Source organism: Chrysochloris asiatica, unplaced genomic scaffold, assembly GCF_000296735.1.
Source record: "Chrysochloris asiatica unplaced genomic scaffold, ChrAsi1.0 scaffold00084, whole genome shotgun sequence".
Lineage (NCBI taxonomy): Eukaryota > Metazoa > Chordata > Mammalia > Afrosoricida > Chrysochloridae > Chrysochloris > Chrysochloris asiatica.
The window spans coordinates 2,123,168-2,139,045 of record NW_006408602.1 but is presented as its reverse complement, the minus strand read 5'-3'; the positions used below and the strand labels follow the sequence as shown (position 1 = coordinate 2,139,045).

At 34.7% G+C, this 15,878-nt stretch overlaps 1 protein-coding gene across 3 annotated transcripts in view; it reads left to right on the top strand.

Annotated features, from left to right (window-relative positions):
* GRIK2 (glutamate receptor, ionotropic, kainate 2) overlaps positions 1-15,878 on the top strand; it is a 960,410-nt gene that overhangs the window by 561,438 nt on the left and 383,094 nt on the right. For all 3 annotated transcript variants that reach the window (XM_006865837.1, XM_006865838.1, XM_006865839.1), the window contains exons 7-8: positions 5,556-5,699; positions 9,090-9,197. In XM_006865837.1, the coding sequence (XP_006865899.1) occupies positions 5,556-5,699; positions 9,090-9,197 (252 nt within the window). The remainder of the gene's footprint in view (positions 1-5,555; positions 5,700-9,089; positions 9,198-15,878) is intronic.

The following is a 15,878-nucleotide window of genomic DNA, read 5'->3' as shown; positions in this document are numbered from 1 at the left end:
CCAAAATGAAACAGTCGATATTCAACTATTTCAAGAGGTAGCATATGATCAAGAGCCAATCATACTGAAGGAAGAAGTCCAAGGTGCACTGAAGGCATTTGAAAAGAACAAGGCCCCATAATAGATGGAATACAAATTGAAATCTTCAAATAAACTGATGCAGCACTGAAGACACTCACTCATCTATATCAGGAAATTTAAAAGACAACTGATTAACAAAAATCTGTGCCCATTCCAAAGAGAAGTGACCCAATGCAATATGGAAATCATTGGACAATATCACTAATATTGCATACAAGTAAAATTTTGCTAATTACAATTCAGAAATGACTGCAATAGCACAGAGAACATGTAACAAGGAATATCATTACTGATGTCAGATGGATCTTGGCTGAAAGCAGAGAAGACCAGAAAGATGCTTACCTGGGCTTTATTGACTATGCAAAGGCTTTTGATTGTGTGAATCATGACAAGCTATGGGCAACATTGAGGAGAATGAGTATTCTGGAACATTTCATTGCGTTCATGAGGAATGTGCACATAAGAGCAGGAGACAGTTGTTTGAACAGAATTAGGGGACACTGAATGGTTAAAATCAGGAAAGATATGCACCAGGGTTTTGTACTTATTCTGTCTGTATGCTGAGCAAATAATTTGAAAATCTGGATTATATGAAGAACATGGCATAAGGACTGGAGGAAGGCTCATTAACAAGATTTGATATGCTGATGATACAACCTTGCTTGTTGAAAGCTAAGAGAACTTAAATGATCAAAGACCACAGCCTTCCGTATGGGATGCACCTCAAAGAAAACAAAAATCCTTACCCCTGGATCAATAAATAACATCAAGATAAATGGAGAAAATATGGAAGCTTTGAAAGACTTCATTGGAAGCAGAAGTCAAGAAATCAAATTTACATTAGGCAAATCTGCTGTACAAGATCTTTTTAAAGCATTCAAGAGCAAAGATGTCAGTTTGAGTACTAAGATGCCCCTGACCCAAGCCATGGCATTTTCAATAACCTGATATGCATGTGAAAGTTGAACAATGAATAAAGAAATAATTGATACATTTGAGTTATAGTTTTGGAGTAAAATATTAAAGTACCATGGACTGCCAAAAGAACAAACAAATCTGTTTAGATAGAGGGACAGTCAGAATTAAAAGTCTTAATAGCCTGGATGGTCAGACTTCATCTCTCATACTTTGGACATATTTTCAGGAAGGACCAGTCCCTGGAGAAGGACATCATACTTGGTATAGTGGAGGGTCAGCAAAAAAGAGGATAATCCCCAACAAGATGAATTGGCAGCAGCAGCAGCAATGGGCTCAAGTGTAACAATGATTGTGAGGTTGGGCCAGGACCAAGCAGTGTTTCATTCTGTTGTGCAAATGTCGCTATAAGTTGGTACTGACTCTACGGCACATGACAACAATAACGTCTTCCCCACTAAAAACACTCTTATTTTTTTTTAATTAATGGCTGTATGTTGTACTGTGTGATAAGCACTGGAATGATAACTGCAATGTCATCAGTTCAAATCCATCAACCACTCCTTGCCGTTGTTGTTAAGTGTCATTGAATCAATTCCAACTCATAGCAACCCTGTATAGGGTTCCCAAGGAGTGGCTGGTGAACTTGAACCACCGACTTTGTGGTTCAAACGACTTTGCAGTCTGACACATTAGCCCACAGCACCACACCAGGACTCCTCATCCACTCCTTGGAAACCCTCATACAGAATTTCTATGACTCAGAACTGACTTGATGGTACTTAACAACAATGTTATATTTTAACAACAATGTTATATTATTAAATAAATGAAATTCAAGTAGAATTAAGTTATTCTATACTTGAAATTTAAGTAAAATTAAAATAGATCTATTCTGACTATTTACAGCATCCATTATTATTATTGCCTTTACATTTTGGGAAATATTTTAATTACATATATAAAATCAAAATGGTAAGCAATGTTAATTTTCATCATTTGAAATTTTGAGAGCATTTAAGTTTCTTGATTCTTCTATTATTTAAAAATATGTGATGGTTTTTTCCAGAGCATCGATGAAATGTAAGCATCCATATATTTCACTAGCCTTTCAGTACTTTTTCATCAGTCAGAGGTAACTTGAAGTTGATGAAGTAGCACTGGGTGACTAAACCAATTTCTGTAGCAAAAGCTCAGCCATAGAAATTAGCATTTGTCACTCTTCTGCCTGCATTTTCATGCCTGAAAAAAAAAAAATTAGACTATGTATAAAGTAAGGAGCTCTGGTAGCGTAGTGGTTACGAATCAGGCTGCGAACTGCAAGGTCAGCAGTTCGAAACTACCAGCTGCTCCGCGGGAGAAAGATGAGGCATTCTGCTCCCATAAGATTTACACCCTCGGAAACCCTTGTACAGGGTCGCTATGGGTCGGAACCTACTCAACGGCACTTAACAACAACAAAATGTATAAAGTTAACCCAGCAGTAAATTAGTGAGAAGCTTGATGCATATTTAAAATATATTTAAAGACACTTTTATTTTCCTTTTCATGACATTAAAAAGATCACTACAGTTTAACTGAAATGTGTAGGATTATATTGTACAATTTTAATGGTTTACAAATCAAACTTTTGGTTTACAGACATTCTTTTCAGGTTAACAAACTAATTTTGGAAAGAAAACTAAAGCTCCAATTCCAATCTAGTTCAAAGTAGGCTTGCAAGGGTGGCATTCAATCCAATGGATAGATGCTTGGTTTAGCAGTGAAGTATGGAGGTCTATACTTAGCCTGTTTGAATTGAATTCACGTTTTCTTCTCCTTGGATGTGCTTCCAGATCATCAAGCTATGAAATACGTGTGACCCATTTATATATAAATCAGAATTTATAATTGAAGCAGACAAAATAAGACAGGTTGTTTTGTCTTAACTGCTGATGTTTTTCTCCGCTTAGTATGTCTTTGTAGTTTAGGATATGAATGCTTAGAAATTTATCACATCCTCATATACATTTTAGTAGACAAATCTATACACATATCCTTTTGTAATTTAATTGGTTAAACTACACTTCATTTCAACCCCAAAGCATTGTTTTGAGGTTACTATAGTGTGGCACTGTAGGATAAGTACTAGACTAGGAACCTCAAGATTTGGTAGTTCAAACCCCCTCCCCTGGCTTTTGGGAACATTATATCATGTCGCTAGAAGTCACAAAGAACTTGAGCATGTATGAATGGGAGCATTGGTGATCCAGTGCTAGAATTCTCCCTATCTATGTGAAAGACCAGTGCAACTCACGTACATACAGACTTCATATGTCTGTCAGTACAGGTTTATGCGTTCCTACTCATAGTGACCCTGCACAGGGTTTCCAAGGCTGCAAATCTTTACAGGAGCAGAACGCCTCATCTTTCTCCTGCAGAACTGCTGATAGTTTCAGTAGTGCTGACCTTGAGGTTGACAGCCTGACTCGTAATCGCTACACTACCAGAGCTCCTTAGCATGACATGTTGTAAATTGACATAGTTTTATGGCATATAGTAATTGTTCAATATAACATGATCATGATAATGACATAAAAATGATGACAAAGTAATTAGCCTATATCTCCTCCATTCTTTTCCTCTTCTGTTCTAGCCTTCCCACCCCCCCTTTATTGTTAGCAGTCCAGTGCTTATCGTACAGTGCCACACCAGGACTCCTAATATATAGAAAACCATTATATTGATTTTATTTAAGCATTTCCTTATTTGGACATTTAGTAGGTTTCCACATTTGTGTCTCCTTATGCCTAATTGTATTAGGTTAAATCCTAGAAACTAGAATTGCTGGTTTAAAATCAATAAGAATACTTATAAGATACCTTTATAATGCATACTGTCAAATTGCCCTTTACCCTACCTCCAGTGGTATCTGAAAGTGCTCTGTTTACTTTTGTTAGCAATGTTATTCTTTTTTAAATACTTTTGTTTGGAAACTGATATGTCTATTATATTTAGAAACTATTTCAATGGCCACCTGTGGTATTGAAATAGGTTCTTTGAATGTTAACTCAGGGCAAAGACAAATACCAGTGCAATCATGTACTGTGGTATATGTCAATATTAACCCTAATTCTCTCATTTTCACTATGTGACCAACAGAGTATGTGAAAGTAGTCTATTGGTATTTGTAAAATGAAAGTTATGAATCTGAGCTATATTCCCTGAAGATTTATGAACTATAAAATGTATTGTTATCATTATATCTGTCATCGTTTTGTACTTTTTAGATGTTTTTCATTTCATGTTGTAAAGCTCCTTAGGATCCATTTGCATGAAAGCAACTGTGTGTACTCATTTTGTATTGTTTTGTGGCAAAGACTATAATCTACAGGGTTCCTATTCATTTTGGAATTCATTTCACAGCTCACTAATTGTGTGAATGAGAAGAGGAAATATATGCTTTTATTCCAAAGCATGCCAAGCAGATGGCCCAAAGTTCATTGCTACCAGCACTGTCAGTGTGGCCCTCTTCTCTAGGTAGTGAACTTGGCATCAATCCATCAAATGCAATGTGAAGGTCCATTTAACACAGCACTTTGACAGTCACTGAGCCTCTGCTTTGTTGTTACTTGTAAACATTTTTTTTTTTTTTTAAATCATCAACCTCTAAAGTGGCTGGTCATTTGAACAGGAGCAAACACAGTGGAATTCATGTTCATTTTACTTAAAAAGCCAGAATAAACTTTTATTCAGATGTAAATTTTGGGAAAATAAAACATTACAGGGGATTAAGTTTAGTTACTTGAAAACGGATTAATAATTGTACTGAGATTCAAAATTCTAGCATCATTTCTGAGACTGAAAAATTTAATGGAGGAAAAGAACAGGGTTTATATCTCTAAGCTTCGTAGGTGACGCCTAACCTCATTTCATAGTTCTCCTTTTCTTTCCTATACAAGGGAATTACTGGCTTATTGCCTTACACTATATGTGCTATTTATGTAATTGAAAATGGAGCCCTGGTGTAGCTCTGTAGGATAGGAAATGGACTGCTAACCACAAGGTCAACAGTTCAAACCCACCAGCAGCTCTTCAAAACCCTAATCAGAGTCACCATGATTCAGAACTGATTGAAGGCACTTAACAGCAACAACATTTATGTAGCCATAAATAATTACATTCAGTGTGTGTTTGTGTGTATAGGGAAAGTGTGAGACAGAGACAGAGGGAGAGTGACAAAGGAGAAAAATGAAAATGCTCAATATCCTGACACATTTCCTATGTCAAGAGATACTGGGATTATATATACTTTGAAAGGGAATGATGGGTCAACTATCCTAATGGCGCTGATGTAGTATTATGATGACCGCGTCCTATTTAAGATGGTGAAGATACTGTTTTCAATCTTGGTGTTTGTTGTTCTGACTCAGAGCAACTCACCATAGGATTTTTGACCTCATACACAGAAAAACTGGGTATCTATTCCTCTCACATTCCTTTTCTCCTTCCAAACAGCCTACCACAGGTTTCATATGCTGTATTGATTAGTCTTGTTTTGTTTTTTGCTTGATTTTCAGACTGATGCAGCTCTAATGTATGATGCTGTGCATGTGGTTTCTGTAGCCGTCCAGCAGTTTCCCCAGATGACAGTCAGTTCCTTACAGTGTAATCGACACAAACCCTGGCGCTTCGGGACTCGCTTTATGAGCCTTATTAAAGAGGTGAGGGAAGAGTAAGCATGCCTGGTCTCTTTTGTTCTTTGTCAGATTAAATGTGATGATAGCATTTTTCCTAACTTGTGCTCTTTCACTTTTATCATTTAAATTAAACTTTTTCTCTTCCCCCATATAAGTACAATCAATATTTTTAAATAAAGAATTAGGAACAAGGGAGGAAAATTGCATTATAAATAGATTGATCCTTCAGGATACCTACAATGGTATCAACAGATGAAATCTGTGGTTTATGAAAGCTAGATTTATGAGATTGTTAACTTTTACATTGGCATAATACACAAGGAGGCTCCCAAATGTTTGTGAAAAAAATTCATTATGTTTTAATTCCATTTTTCCAGGAACTTTTTGAAGCCCCCTCATAGATATTTAGAGTGTTTGTTTGTATTTTAAGCAACTAAATCTGCAACTCATTTTTAGCATTAATGTAATTTGTGCTACATTTAAACCCAATTTTCAAGTCTTAAAATATAGTTATTAAGATTTGTGGTTGATAAATATAATATCTAGTTACTGTAATTACACTAGCAGTTAACAAAAAACAGAATATATGGATTCATAAAAGTACAGTTTTCTACATATTGTTTAATATCACATACTATGGCTACGTATTCTTTCTGATAATGTCTATTATACTACATCAAGCAATGCCCAAGGTAGAAAAAAAGGGGAGGAAAATTCTCAAAGATGTATACATATATATGCATGTGTTTATAGATAGGTAAATAGGTAAGTGGTTGGGATGTGTCGAGTCAGTTCTGATTCATAGTGTCCTTAAATAGGGTTTCCAAGGCTATAAATCTTTAAGGGAGCAGAAATCCTCAGCTTTCTCCCACAGAACAGCTAGTAGTTTTGAACTGCTGACCTTGAGGTTAGCAGTCCGACTCATAACCAGTAAGCTACCAGAGCTCCTAAAATAGGTAAGATTCCATCTGTCATGAGGAAATTCTTCTGTCAGCTTAAGATATTTTCCATTTGATTGCAGAACGCTTAACTAAGCCTTATTCTCTGTTCTAAAAAAGTCAGAGATATTGTCATTCAGTATACGATTTATCATTAATGACAAAATAAATGGTCAGTTAATCTTATAATAAATTATTCATCATGAAAATAAAAACACAGTAAGAATCATAATCATTGTTGTTGAGTGCTGTTCTTAATGGCACTCATAATTTATGAGTCGGTTCTGACTCATAGTGACCCTGTATAGGGTTTCTGAGGAGCGGCTGATTGGTTTGAAAAACTGACCTTATAGCTCAAACTTACCTTGCCGTTCAATGCTGTACAGTGCCATAACAGGACTCCTGGAAAATAATAGATTCGTGTATTTTTGTTGTCCATTGTTGTTGTTATTAGGTGTTATCAAGTAGTTTCCAACTCATAATGACCCTGCATAGGGTTTCTGAGTTGCAGGTTGGTGAATTTGAACCACTGACCTTGTGGTTCGAACAAACCTTGCAGGTAAGTGCACTATCCTGCAACACTGCACCAGGACTCCTGTTGGTGTCTAATTCTTATTAAATTCCCAGTGGATAAAATGATATTAATAGAAAACTCCCTGAAAAATATTTAGTTCATTTATTTTTCCACATTTTCCACAGTTCACGATCTGGTTGAAGACTATCAGAGAGTTGTAAACCTAATGCACAGGGTTGCCTAAATGAGTATTTTCTTTTCCTGATCTAGCACTTTAGTATTATGGCCATGGCATGTATCCAGCATCTCTACAAGAAGCAATTGATGATGGTCACCATTCTATTTATTGTAGGGTGTTTTAAGAAGACCAAAAGGAGAAATGTTTCTCTGGTCTCAGTAAGCAGGAAAAGCTGTGCTTCTCCTGGGCAGCTGGTATGTCTTCAGTTATGTATCCTGTATATTGTTTACAAGGAGCTCTGGTGCCATAATCATTATGAGTTGGGCTATGAAACTACCAACTATTTCAAGGGAGAAAGATGAGACTTTCTGCTCCCGTAAAGATTTACAGTCTTGGATTCCCTATACAGGGTCACTGTAAGTGGGAATTGACTCCATGGCATACCACCACCACCATATTGTATACAGGGTTGCCATGAATCAGCATTTAACAACAACAGTGACCTGTATGACTTTCTCTCTTTTCATTCATTGTTAGAAAATTTAGAATTTATTTTATGACTAAATTTTAGATCAAGGTATATTTCCTTATGCTGTCTCTAACCCAGATTTGTTTTATGTTTGTTTCCTATTCTAAATTTCTATTCCTGTACTACTTGATGTCTTTATTTATTATATCTTTTATACTGCTCTGCATTTTGTTTATACTTTTAAGAATATTGTTTTTTTGGAAGAAGTATGTTAAAATAACTTCTTTACTGCAGACTAATATGTTTATAAACGATATCATGCATTATACATATAAATATATATTAGAATTTTGTATTAAATTTGTTATTTATTATCCAGAAATGTTTTGGAGTTCCTGTATTCCAAAAATAAGTAACTAAAAAATATGTGGAGCCTAAGAAATGTAGAACTAATGATATTCATTTTTAATCCTTATTGAAATGGCATTTGTAATCTACTGGGTTTGATTTATTTTGGGTCTTATTATGCAGTTTTAAGATTTATTCTTGTGAGTATATGTTACATTATTTAAATTTTTAATATGTGAATATTTTACCACATAATTTATAATGGAACACCTCATTTTTATATATAGTCAACAGGATGGGGAGGTTTTTGTTCATGTTTAAAAAAAGTCCAGATATTTTCTGATTATTAAAGATGTAGCTAGATTACTATATTCCCAACTATCTTCTTCTATCTGAAGAACTCCTTCTACTGGAAGTATAGCATGATCTGTAGTAATTATGATACAATTTTCCCATTCTCATTTGGGGATAAGTAATTAGTTCATTGTACTAAAGAAATGGACTGTGCAATTTAACTAGTATAGCATAGGTTTTACTGGTTTCAATTTCTTGCAATGCAATAAAATGCATTTATTCTTATATACATGAATTTAGGAGTACTAAATTAATAGACTGTAATCCCAAATAGATACTCAATATCTCATATGTCATAAGCAACTAAATTATTCTTGCTTTGATAAATTTGTTTATTATTTCAAGTATCTTTAAATTCTCATAGGAAATAATGTTATAATAGAAAACATACTATATAAAAGAAAATGTTTATAATACATTTTTCTGAGACTAGGATAATTTAGTCATTAAAAACATCAAATTTAAGAAGATAATAAAAATTTACCTTTAAAATATATTTATGTAGATTTATTAAAAAGTAATTAAAGCAGTATTTCCTCTTTTTATTAAAAAGTATTTTAAACCTATTTATTATTTACTTATTTATTAACCAATATGCTTTTTTTCCCCATAGGCCCACTGGGAAGGCCTTACAGGTAGAATAACTTTCAACAAAACGAATGGCTTACGGACAGATTTTGATTTGGATGTGATCAGCCTCAAGGAAGAAGGTCTTGAAAAGGTACTGAGGCATTCAGCTTATTTAATTATTAAACAAAGCATATCCTAAGAAAGAAAGAGATAGATAGTTTTATGCTCACATTTCATCGACATTTATTTTTACTGAGAAACTTGACAAAATAACCTGTAATTTGTGATACTGAATATAATAATTGTTGGTTAGAATTCAGGAATAATGTTTCCTTAAGACAATTTAAATACATTTTGTCTCACCATTTTCCTTTGAAATGTATGTAAGAGAAACCTTAAGATTAAATATTGTAATTAGGAAGTATTTAGTTTAATATACTTATTTGTATAGGCAACTATTTTCATAGTCTGAGTTCTGTTTTTATTGTACCAGAATATTACATACTGAAACAGAAAACGGGAATCCAGTGCATTCATTCAAATCCAGGATATCAACAAAGCTAACAATAACAATATGAAATGGCAATAATCACAAAACCAACACTACATTGCATTTAAATATTTCCTTCAGGAGGAGCTCACAGTGCAATGAAAATAGTATTGATGATGCCAGGGCAGAAGGGTTCATTCTCTTTCCCAGCCCGGTTTCTTCTGCAGGAAGTCCCACCATGGAATGTTTGTTCAATGTGCTTATGAAAATTTTGCTGCCTGATATTGTTGTTGTTATGTGCCGTGGAGTCAGTTCTGACTCATAGCGACCCTGTACAGGGTTTCCTAGGCTGTAAATCTTTATGGGAGCAGAAAGCCTCATCTTTCTCCCGCGGAACAGCTGGTAGTTTCGAACTGCTGACCTTTTGGTTCACAGCGCGATTCGTAACCACTACGCTACCAGAGCTGCCTGGTATTAGGGCATTGGGAAAAAAAAAAAAAAAAATTAAGTACAAATGTATGTTCCCATTGCTCAATTAGATTCAAGCATTCAAGCGAAGTGTCTGAGTTAATGTTTGATATTGAGTTAGTTAAACTCATAACGACCCCTGTATATGGTTCAAATACACAGAGCATCTAGGGTGTTCTCAGTCCAGGGTGTATCTTAAGTAAATTAGGGCTGAACATAAATGAGAAAGAATACATCGATGTATTCCTTACTTGAATCCACATTTAAGAATTAAAGTAAAACACTTCAAGGCTTGTAGAATTTGGAATGTGTGCTTTGTTTTAAGACCATGCTAGCTTAAATTTGCTTACGTTTGTAATGTATATAACCACCTGGTTTCCAAGATAAGAACGTCAATCTCCACCCAAGAATAGATTTGATAATGATGAAGTTTAACTAGCTCTTAAGAGTTTTGTCTCAGTGTTAACGGAGAAAGATTTCCCCTTGTTTTTCTGAGGTATCCCAGTCACTAGATTGTTGTTGTTGTTGTTGTTATTAAATGCCTTCAAGTCAGTCCTGTATGGGACTTTCAAGGAGCAGCTACGGTGTGTTTGAACTGCCGTGGTTCGCAGTTAGTGTTGATCCATAGCACCACACCAGAAGTTCAGTCACTAGAATGGGATATGACAATTGCTTACCTTTTAATACACGAAGATAAAAATGGCAATCCTTTTCATATTACTATAGACTTAGCTCTGTCTTGGATTCAAAGTAAAGAAAACATTGTAAAAGCTTTCTCTATCTTCCAATGTGAGTTATAGGCAAACCTGCTTATGATGTTTACATGTGATGCAAGTGGAGTGAGCTAACCGTGTTGTCCCTAAATTTCATAAATATTTTCCATTGACTTCTAAAATTTGAAGATTTGTTTTGTTAAGTACTATATGTTGTTGTTAAGTGCCGTAGAGTTGGTTCCGACCCATAGCGACCCTTATAGTGTTTCCGAGGAGGAGCTGGTGAGCTTGAACCGCCGACCTTGCAGTTTAAACGGCTTTGCAGTCTGGCGCTGTGTGGTGCTGTGGGTTAATGCGCCAGACTGCAAAGCCGTTTGAACTGCAAAACCGTTTGAACTGAAAGGTTGGCGGTTCAAGCTCACCAGCTGCTCCTCGGAGACCCTATACAGGGTTGCTATGGTCGGAACCAACTCTACGGCACTTAAAAACAACAACAACACATATATATATACAGTCAGTATCTTCAAGAGTCTTTTCATATAGAATGATCAAATAACACATTTATGATTAAATGCAATAGAATGCTGTTTGCTTCAAGTCTTTAAAAGAACAATGAAAGAATATTTCTGGCAAAAATACAACTGAATCATAGTAAATGCAGTACTTAAAATTAGGTTTGTATAATAGAAAATTATTGATTAGTAGCAATTGAGTTATTTCAGAAAGAGGTATATATGAGTGGGGCTTTAAAAAGTTTGTGGGAAAATTCCATATCCTTTTTATTAAATTTTTCCACAAACTTTTTGAAGCCTCTTTGTACAGTGTTGTTATTAAGTGCTGTCAAGGCAATTCCGACTCCTAACAACCCTGTATAAGGTTTCCAAGGAGAGTGTAATGAGTTTGAACTGCTGATATGGCAGTTCAACCCAATCTTGAGATCAAGTGCTTATCTATGGCACCACACCTTGTACAATAGGAGGGAGAAATAGAACTAAATTGCTGAATTTGAGTCAGAATGAAAACCTTGTAGAGATATTTGTAATGTATTGGTATACAATGATGAATTCAGACAGAATAGCCTGAAGGCTTATGGGTCACTTGGGAGAATGTTGTAACTGGTGATATTTTTAGTATAGTGCCCAAACTACTATCAATGAGAATGGCAGATGAGTAAATAATGACAGAGGCATTATTGGAAACTTCAGCAACATTGTGAGTATAAAGACACAGATAGGTTCTGAACTATGTTTTTAAGAAGAAAGAAAGGGTGGCAGGTGGCAGAATGGGATCAACTTGTGATAAGGCATAGATCAGTGATGAGGGAAGAAATTATTAAGTGAAGGAATTGAAAGAAATGGAAATAAATCTTTCCCTGAGAAGATAAATAAGGAACTGAGGTTGAGTGCATATGAGTTGAAGAGAAGAGGAATTAATATAGCTCACAACAAATGCTTTCAATATATTCAGAAATTATTGCAGCTAAAAGAAGGGGATAGAGTTAAAGTCCAGTGAACTTTTAAGAATAATGGTACTATCTTGGGACTGCCAAGATTGTGGCAGATTTGAAAATGACTCAGTTGGAATAAAGTATTGTTAAGAAAAATATGTTTTCAGTAAAATGGTTAAGAACTCAAATATTAGATTCAAAAAGAATAATTGGGCTCAAAAACGCTGATATCCACTATTTATAGGCAAATTTCTCAATCTCTCAAAACAGATCGTCTTCCACTGCATAATGGGATATCCGAATTGCCTCATGAAGACCAGAGTCTTAATAATTTTACTTTTAGTTTAATATACTTTTAATTTTATAAATTTACTTTAAATTTATTTTTACCAACCTGTTGATAAAAAAGACAGAGTTTGTACTTAATATAAAAATCAAGAGGAGGAAATCTGGGAAGTTTAAATTATAAATTTGGTTCTATCACAATTAAGTGTGTGATTTCATCCTTTGACCCAAATTCCCTTTACAATATTCCTCATTTTTTTAAAAAGTAAGATACTAAGGGCTTCTTGTCCAGACAGGTTGAATGAAAATACCAGGGTGTTAAAAAGAATCTTGTAGGTAGTATCATCTCTATAGGTTCTGAGATTGGAAATTCTAACTCCATCCTCAATACTGCCTTATTATGACTCACTGAGGGAAATGGGGAAAAAAAAAAAAAAAGAGAGAGAGAGAGAGAGAGTTATGTAAAGTACTAGCTTTATCCGTTTCTTCTCCTCCTTGACTGCTGCCAATTCTCAATCTGCTCTGGTCGTCTTTGATCCACACATTTTATATGTATTAATTTAATCCTCTAACAAATATATATAAGTGATGAGCATCTATGTTTTGCCCTTATAAAGATTATGAGGAATCATCAAATAGTTTAGTAACTGACAATGAGATTTTAAAATAAATTATTTCAAATATACAACGAGGATAAAATTTATCATTGGAAAAGGTCCTCTGAAGCTTAGCCATATGATTGGGAAAGATCATCTTCAGATGTAGCAAAACAGTGACTAATGTCATTAGGTGTTACAGAGACATCCAGAAGGTTTTTAGAACATAATTTCAAAAGAATTAAAAAATACGGAACAAAAAGAGTTGCCAAGATTTTACACAAAATACATTTCGGACTACTGAATTGAGGTGACATGAAAATGGTGCATTTCCATTGCAAGCTAATCAGTGGAGGCCTAGAAGCCATTTTTTTGGGGGAAAAAAGGATCACTTACACTTGAAATAGAATTTCTTTTAAGAATACTGAGATGCAGAAATGAAATTACTTAATTTTACCATGTGGTTGTCTTTTCTTTTTGAATGTACTTTGTGAGTACAATGTACTTTATGTGCTTTTCAAACCTGTCTCTATTATTACACCTTTTTACTTGTTCACATGGATTTTCCTTGCTGTAGAGAACACTTTTAAGTATAGGTGTTAAGCTAAATTTACTCTCCTGTCCTTTCTCCAGCATCAATGTTAGTTATCTGTGTGGTCACTTTCATGATATTCTCTTGAACATGCTATTTTATTTAAGTAGAATATGAACAATAGAATATCCTATTTCCTTGATGGCAAATATAAAAAATATCCCTATTAATATTGAATTTAATCACTTAATATTACACTAACATTGAAAAAACCTAAACATGAAGCTCGGAAAATTCTCTGACTGGAGATAGCACTAATGAACCTGGGAAAAGTGGAACCAGAAAATAATTGCATCCTGTGTTTGCCTTAACTTCCAAATTGTGTGTCCTTAGGAATAATCTTGAAAGAGACTATTCATTATAAAAAGGCATCTTATGGAATATCCATTTGCTTGACTTCTAAAAAAATTAAGATTTTCTTTCAAAAGTATGAAATAAAATTGTCCTTATTAGCAAGCCTTTAAATTTTTTGTGTGTGTGTGTCATATTTCAGTTTCAAGCAAAGCTTCATTCCATCTTTTTACACTTTTGCTTCCTGAATACTTATTGCTTCCGTTTGTACTCACCAGGAAAGAAACTGGTATTAGCATCCAGAGGATTCTCACTGAAACCTCAAACATTTTGATAATATATGGAGAGGTGAGAATTAATAGTGAAACCCCGACTGATTGCGTTTACAGGTATATGATATACTTCAGAATCTGAACAAGTTTCAAAATACCTTTTAGAAGAATTTTTGTAGAATATATATTTCTAAGAAAGAGTAGTCATTTCTATAGAAATCTTTACTATTGACCTTTCTCTTGCCTCTACTCATTAACTCTCTATGGAAAAAAGTCTCTGCATGGAACTTACAGTTTTCAAAATGTATCTAAATCTGAAAATCCACCCTAGCTAGGTGAGAGCTGTTTCTTTGATAGATTTCTAGTTACTAGATCTGATGCACAGAAGTTTTTATCTGCCTCTCTTTGATGGCATTTGATACACATCCCCAGGTCCCCATGGCAACACTGACCTCCAGCTTTTCCAGCAACTGAGATTTCCTTTGCTTCCTGGTAGGAGAGCAATGCTAATGGTGATGTTGACTCTTAACTTTTAAAGCAGTCAGAAATATTTTATTTGCTTCTTGGAAAAAAATACACCTGGGCAACATGGAAGCCAAATATTTTCCTTTGAAGATATTAAACTCACACAAAGAATTCATAATGTACCCATGCTCAGAACTGTACCTAAAAGGTGTGTGATTTTTTTTTTAATATATATATATATTTACTATCTTGCATAATAAGGAACTCTGGTAGCATAGTGGTTACGAATCAGGCTGCAAACCGCAAGGTCAGCAGTTCGAAACTCCCAGCTGCTCCACCGGAGAAAGATGAGGCTTTCTGCTCCCGTAAAGATTTACAGCCTCAGAAACCCTATACAGGGTTGCTATGAGTCGGAACTGACTCCATGGCACACAACAATAACAACAACAACAACAAATCTTGCATAATAATTGTAAACCCTCAGAATGTTGAAATGATAGAAATGTCTTTACACAGAGTGTTTATGCTTAGAAATCATTAGGATCACTAGAAGCCACTCAATTTCTTATTCTGCCCTATCACAGAATACCAGATTTTCAATCTCACATTACTGATGCTATTTTTTCAACTATATACGGTGAATTAAGACATGTGTACTAAACATAACTATATTATGCTTCTTTGATTTCCAATTAGTCTATGAAGAAATGAATCCCTTAGAAATATGTCTGTTAACTGGTAGTGACCACCTGCCACTTAATTCTTCAGTTATATTTAAGATTAAGTTTTCCTTAGATAAAAATAAAACTAAACATGAAAACTCTGCTTAAATTAGCCATACTTTCCATCATATGATTATTGTTGTTGTCATTGTTAAGTTCCATCAATTCAGTTCGACTCATACCGACCCTGTTTAGGGTTTCTGAGAAGCAGCTGGTGAGCTTAAACGGCCAACCTTGTAGTTCAAACTGACTTTGCAGTCTAGCACATTAACCCACACACAACACCACACAAACTTATCAATTTGTTCTTAATTTAATACTGTTGTCCTCAAATGTGGAAACACATCCTGTGGAAACATAGTTCTAGGAAGGCAGTTAATGAAGAGGGTTTTTTTGTTTTGTTTTGGTTTTTTGCTGTCCTCATAATCAGTTACCTAATATATAAAGACATTCCAGTTTTCAGGTGTTTGCTATTACTTGGAATTCTATCA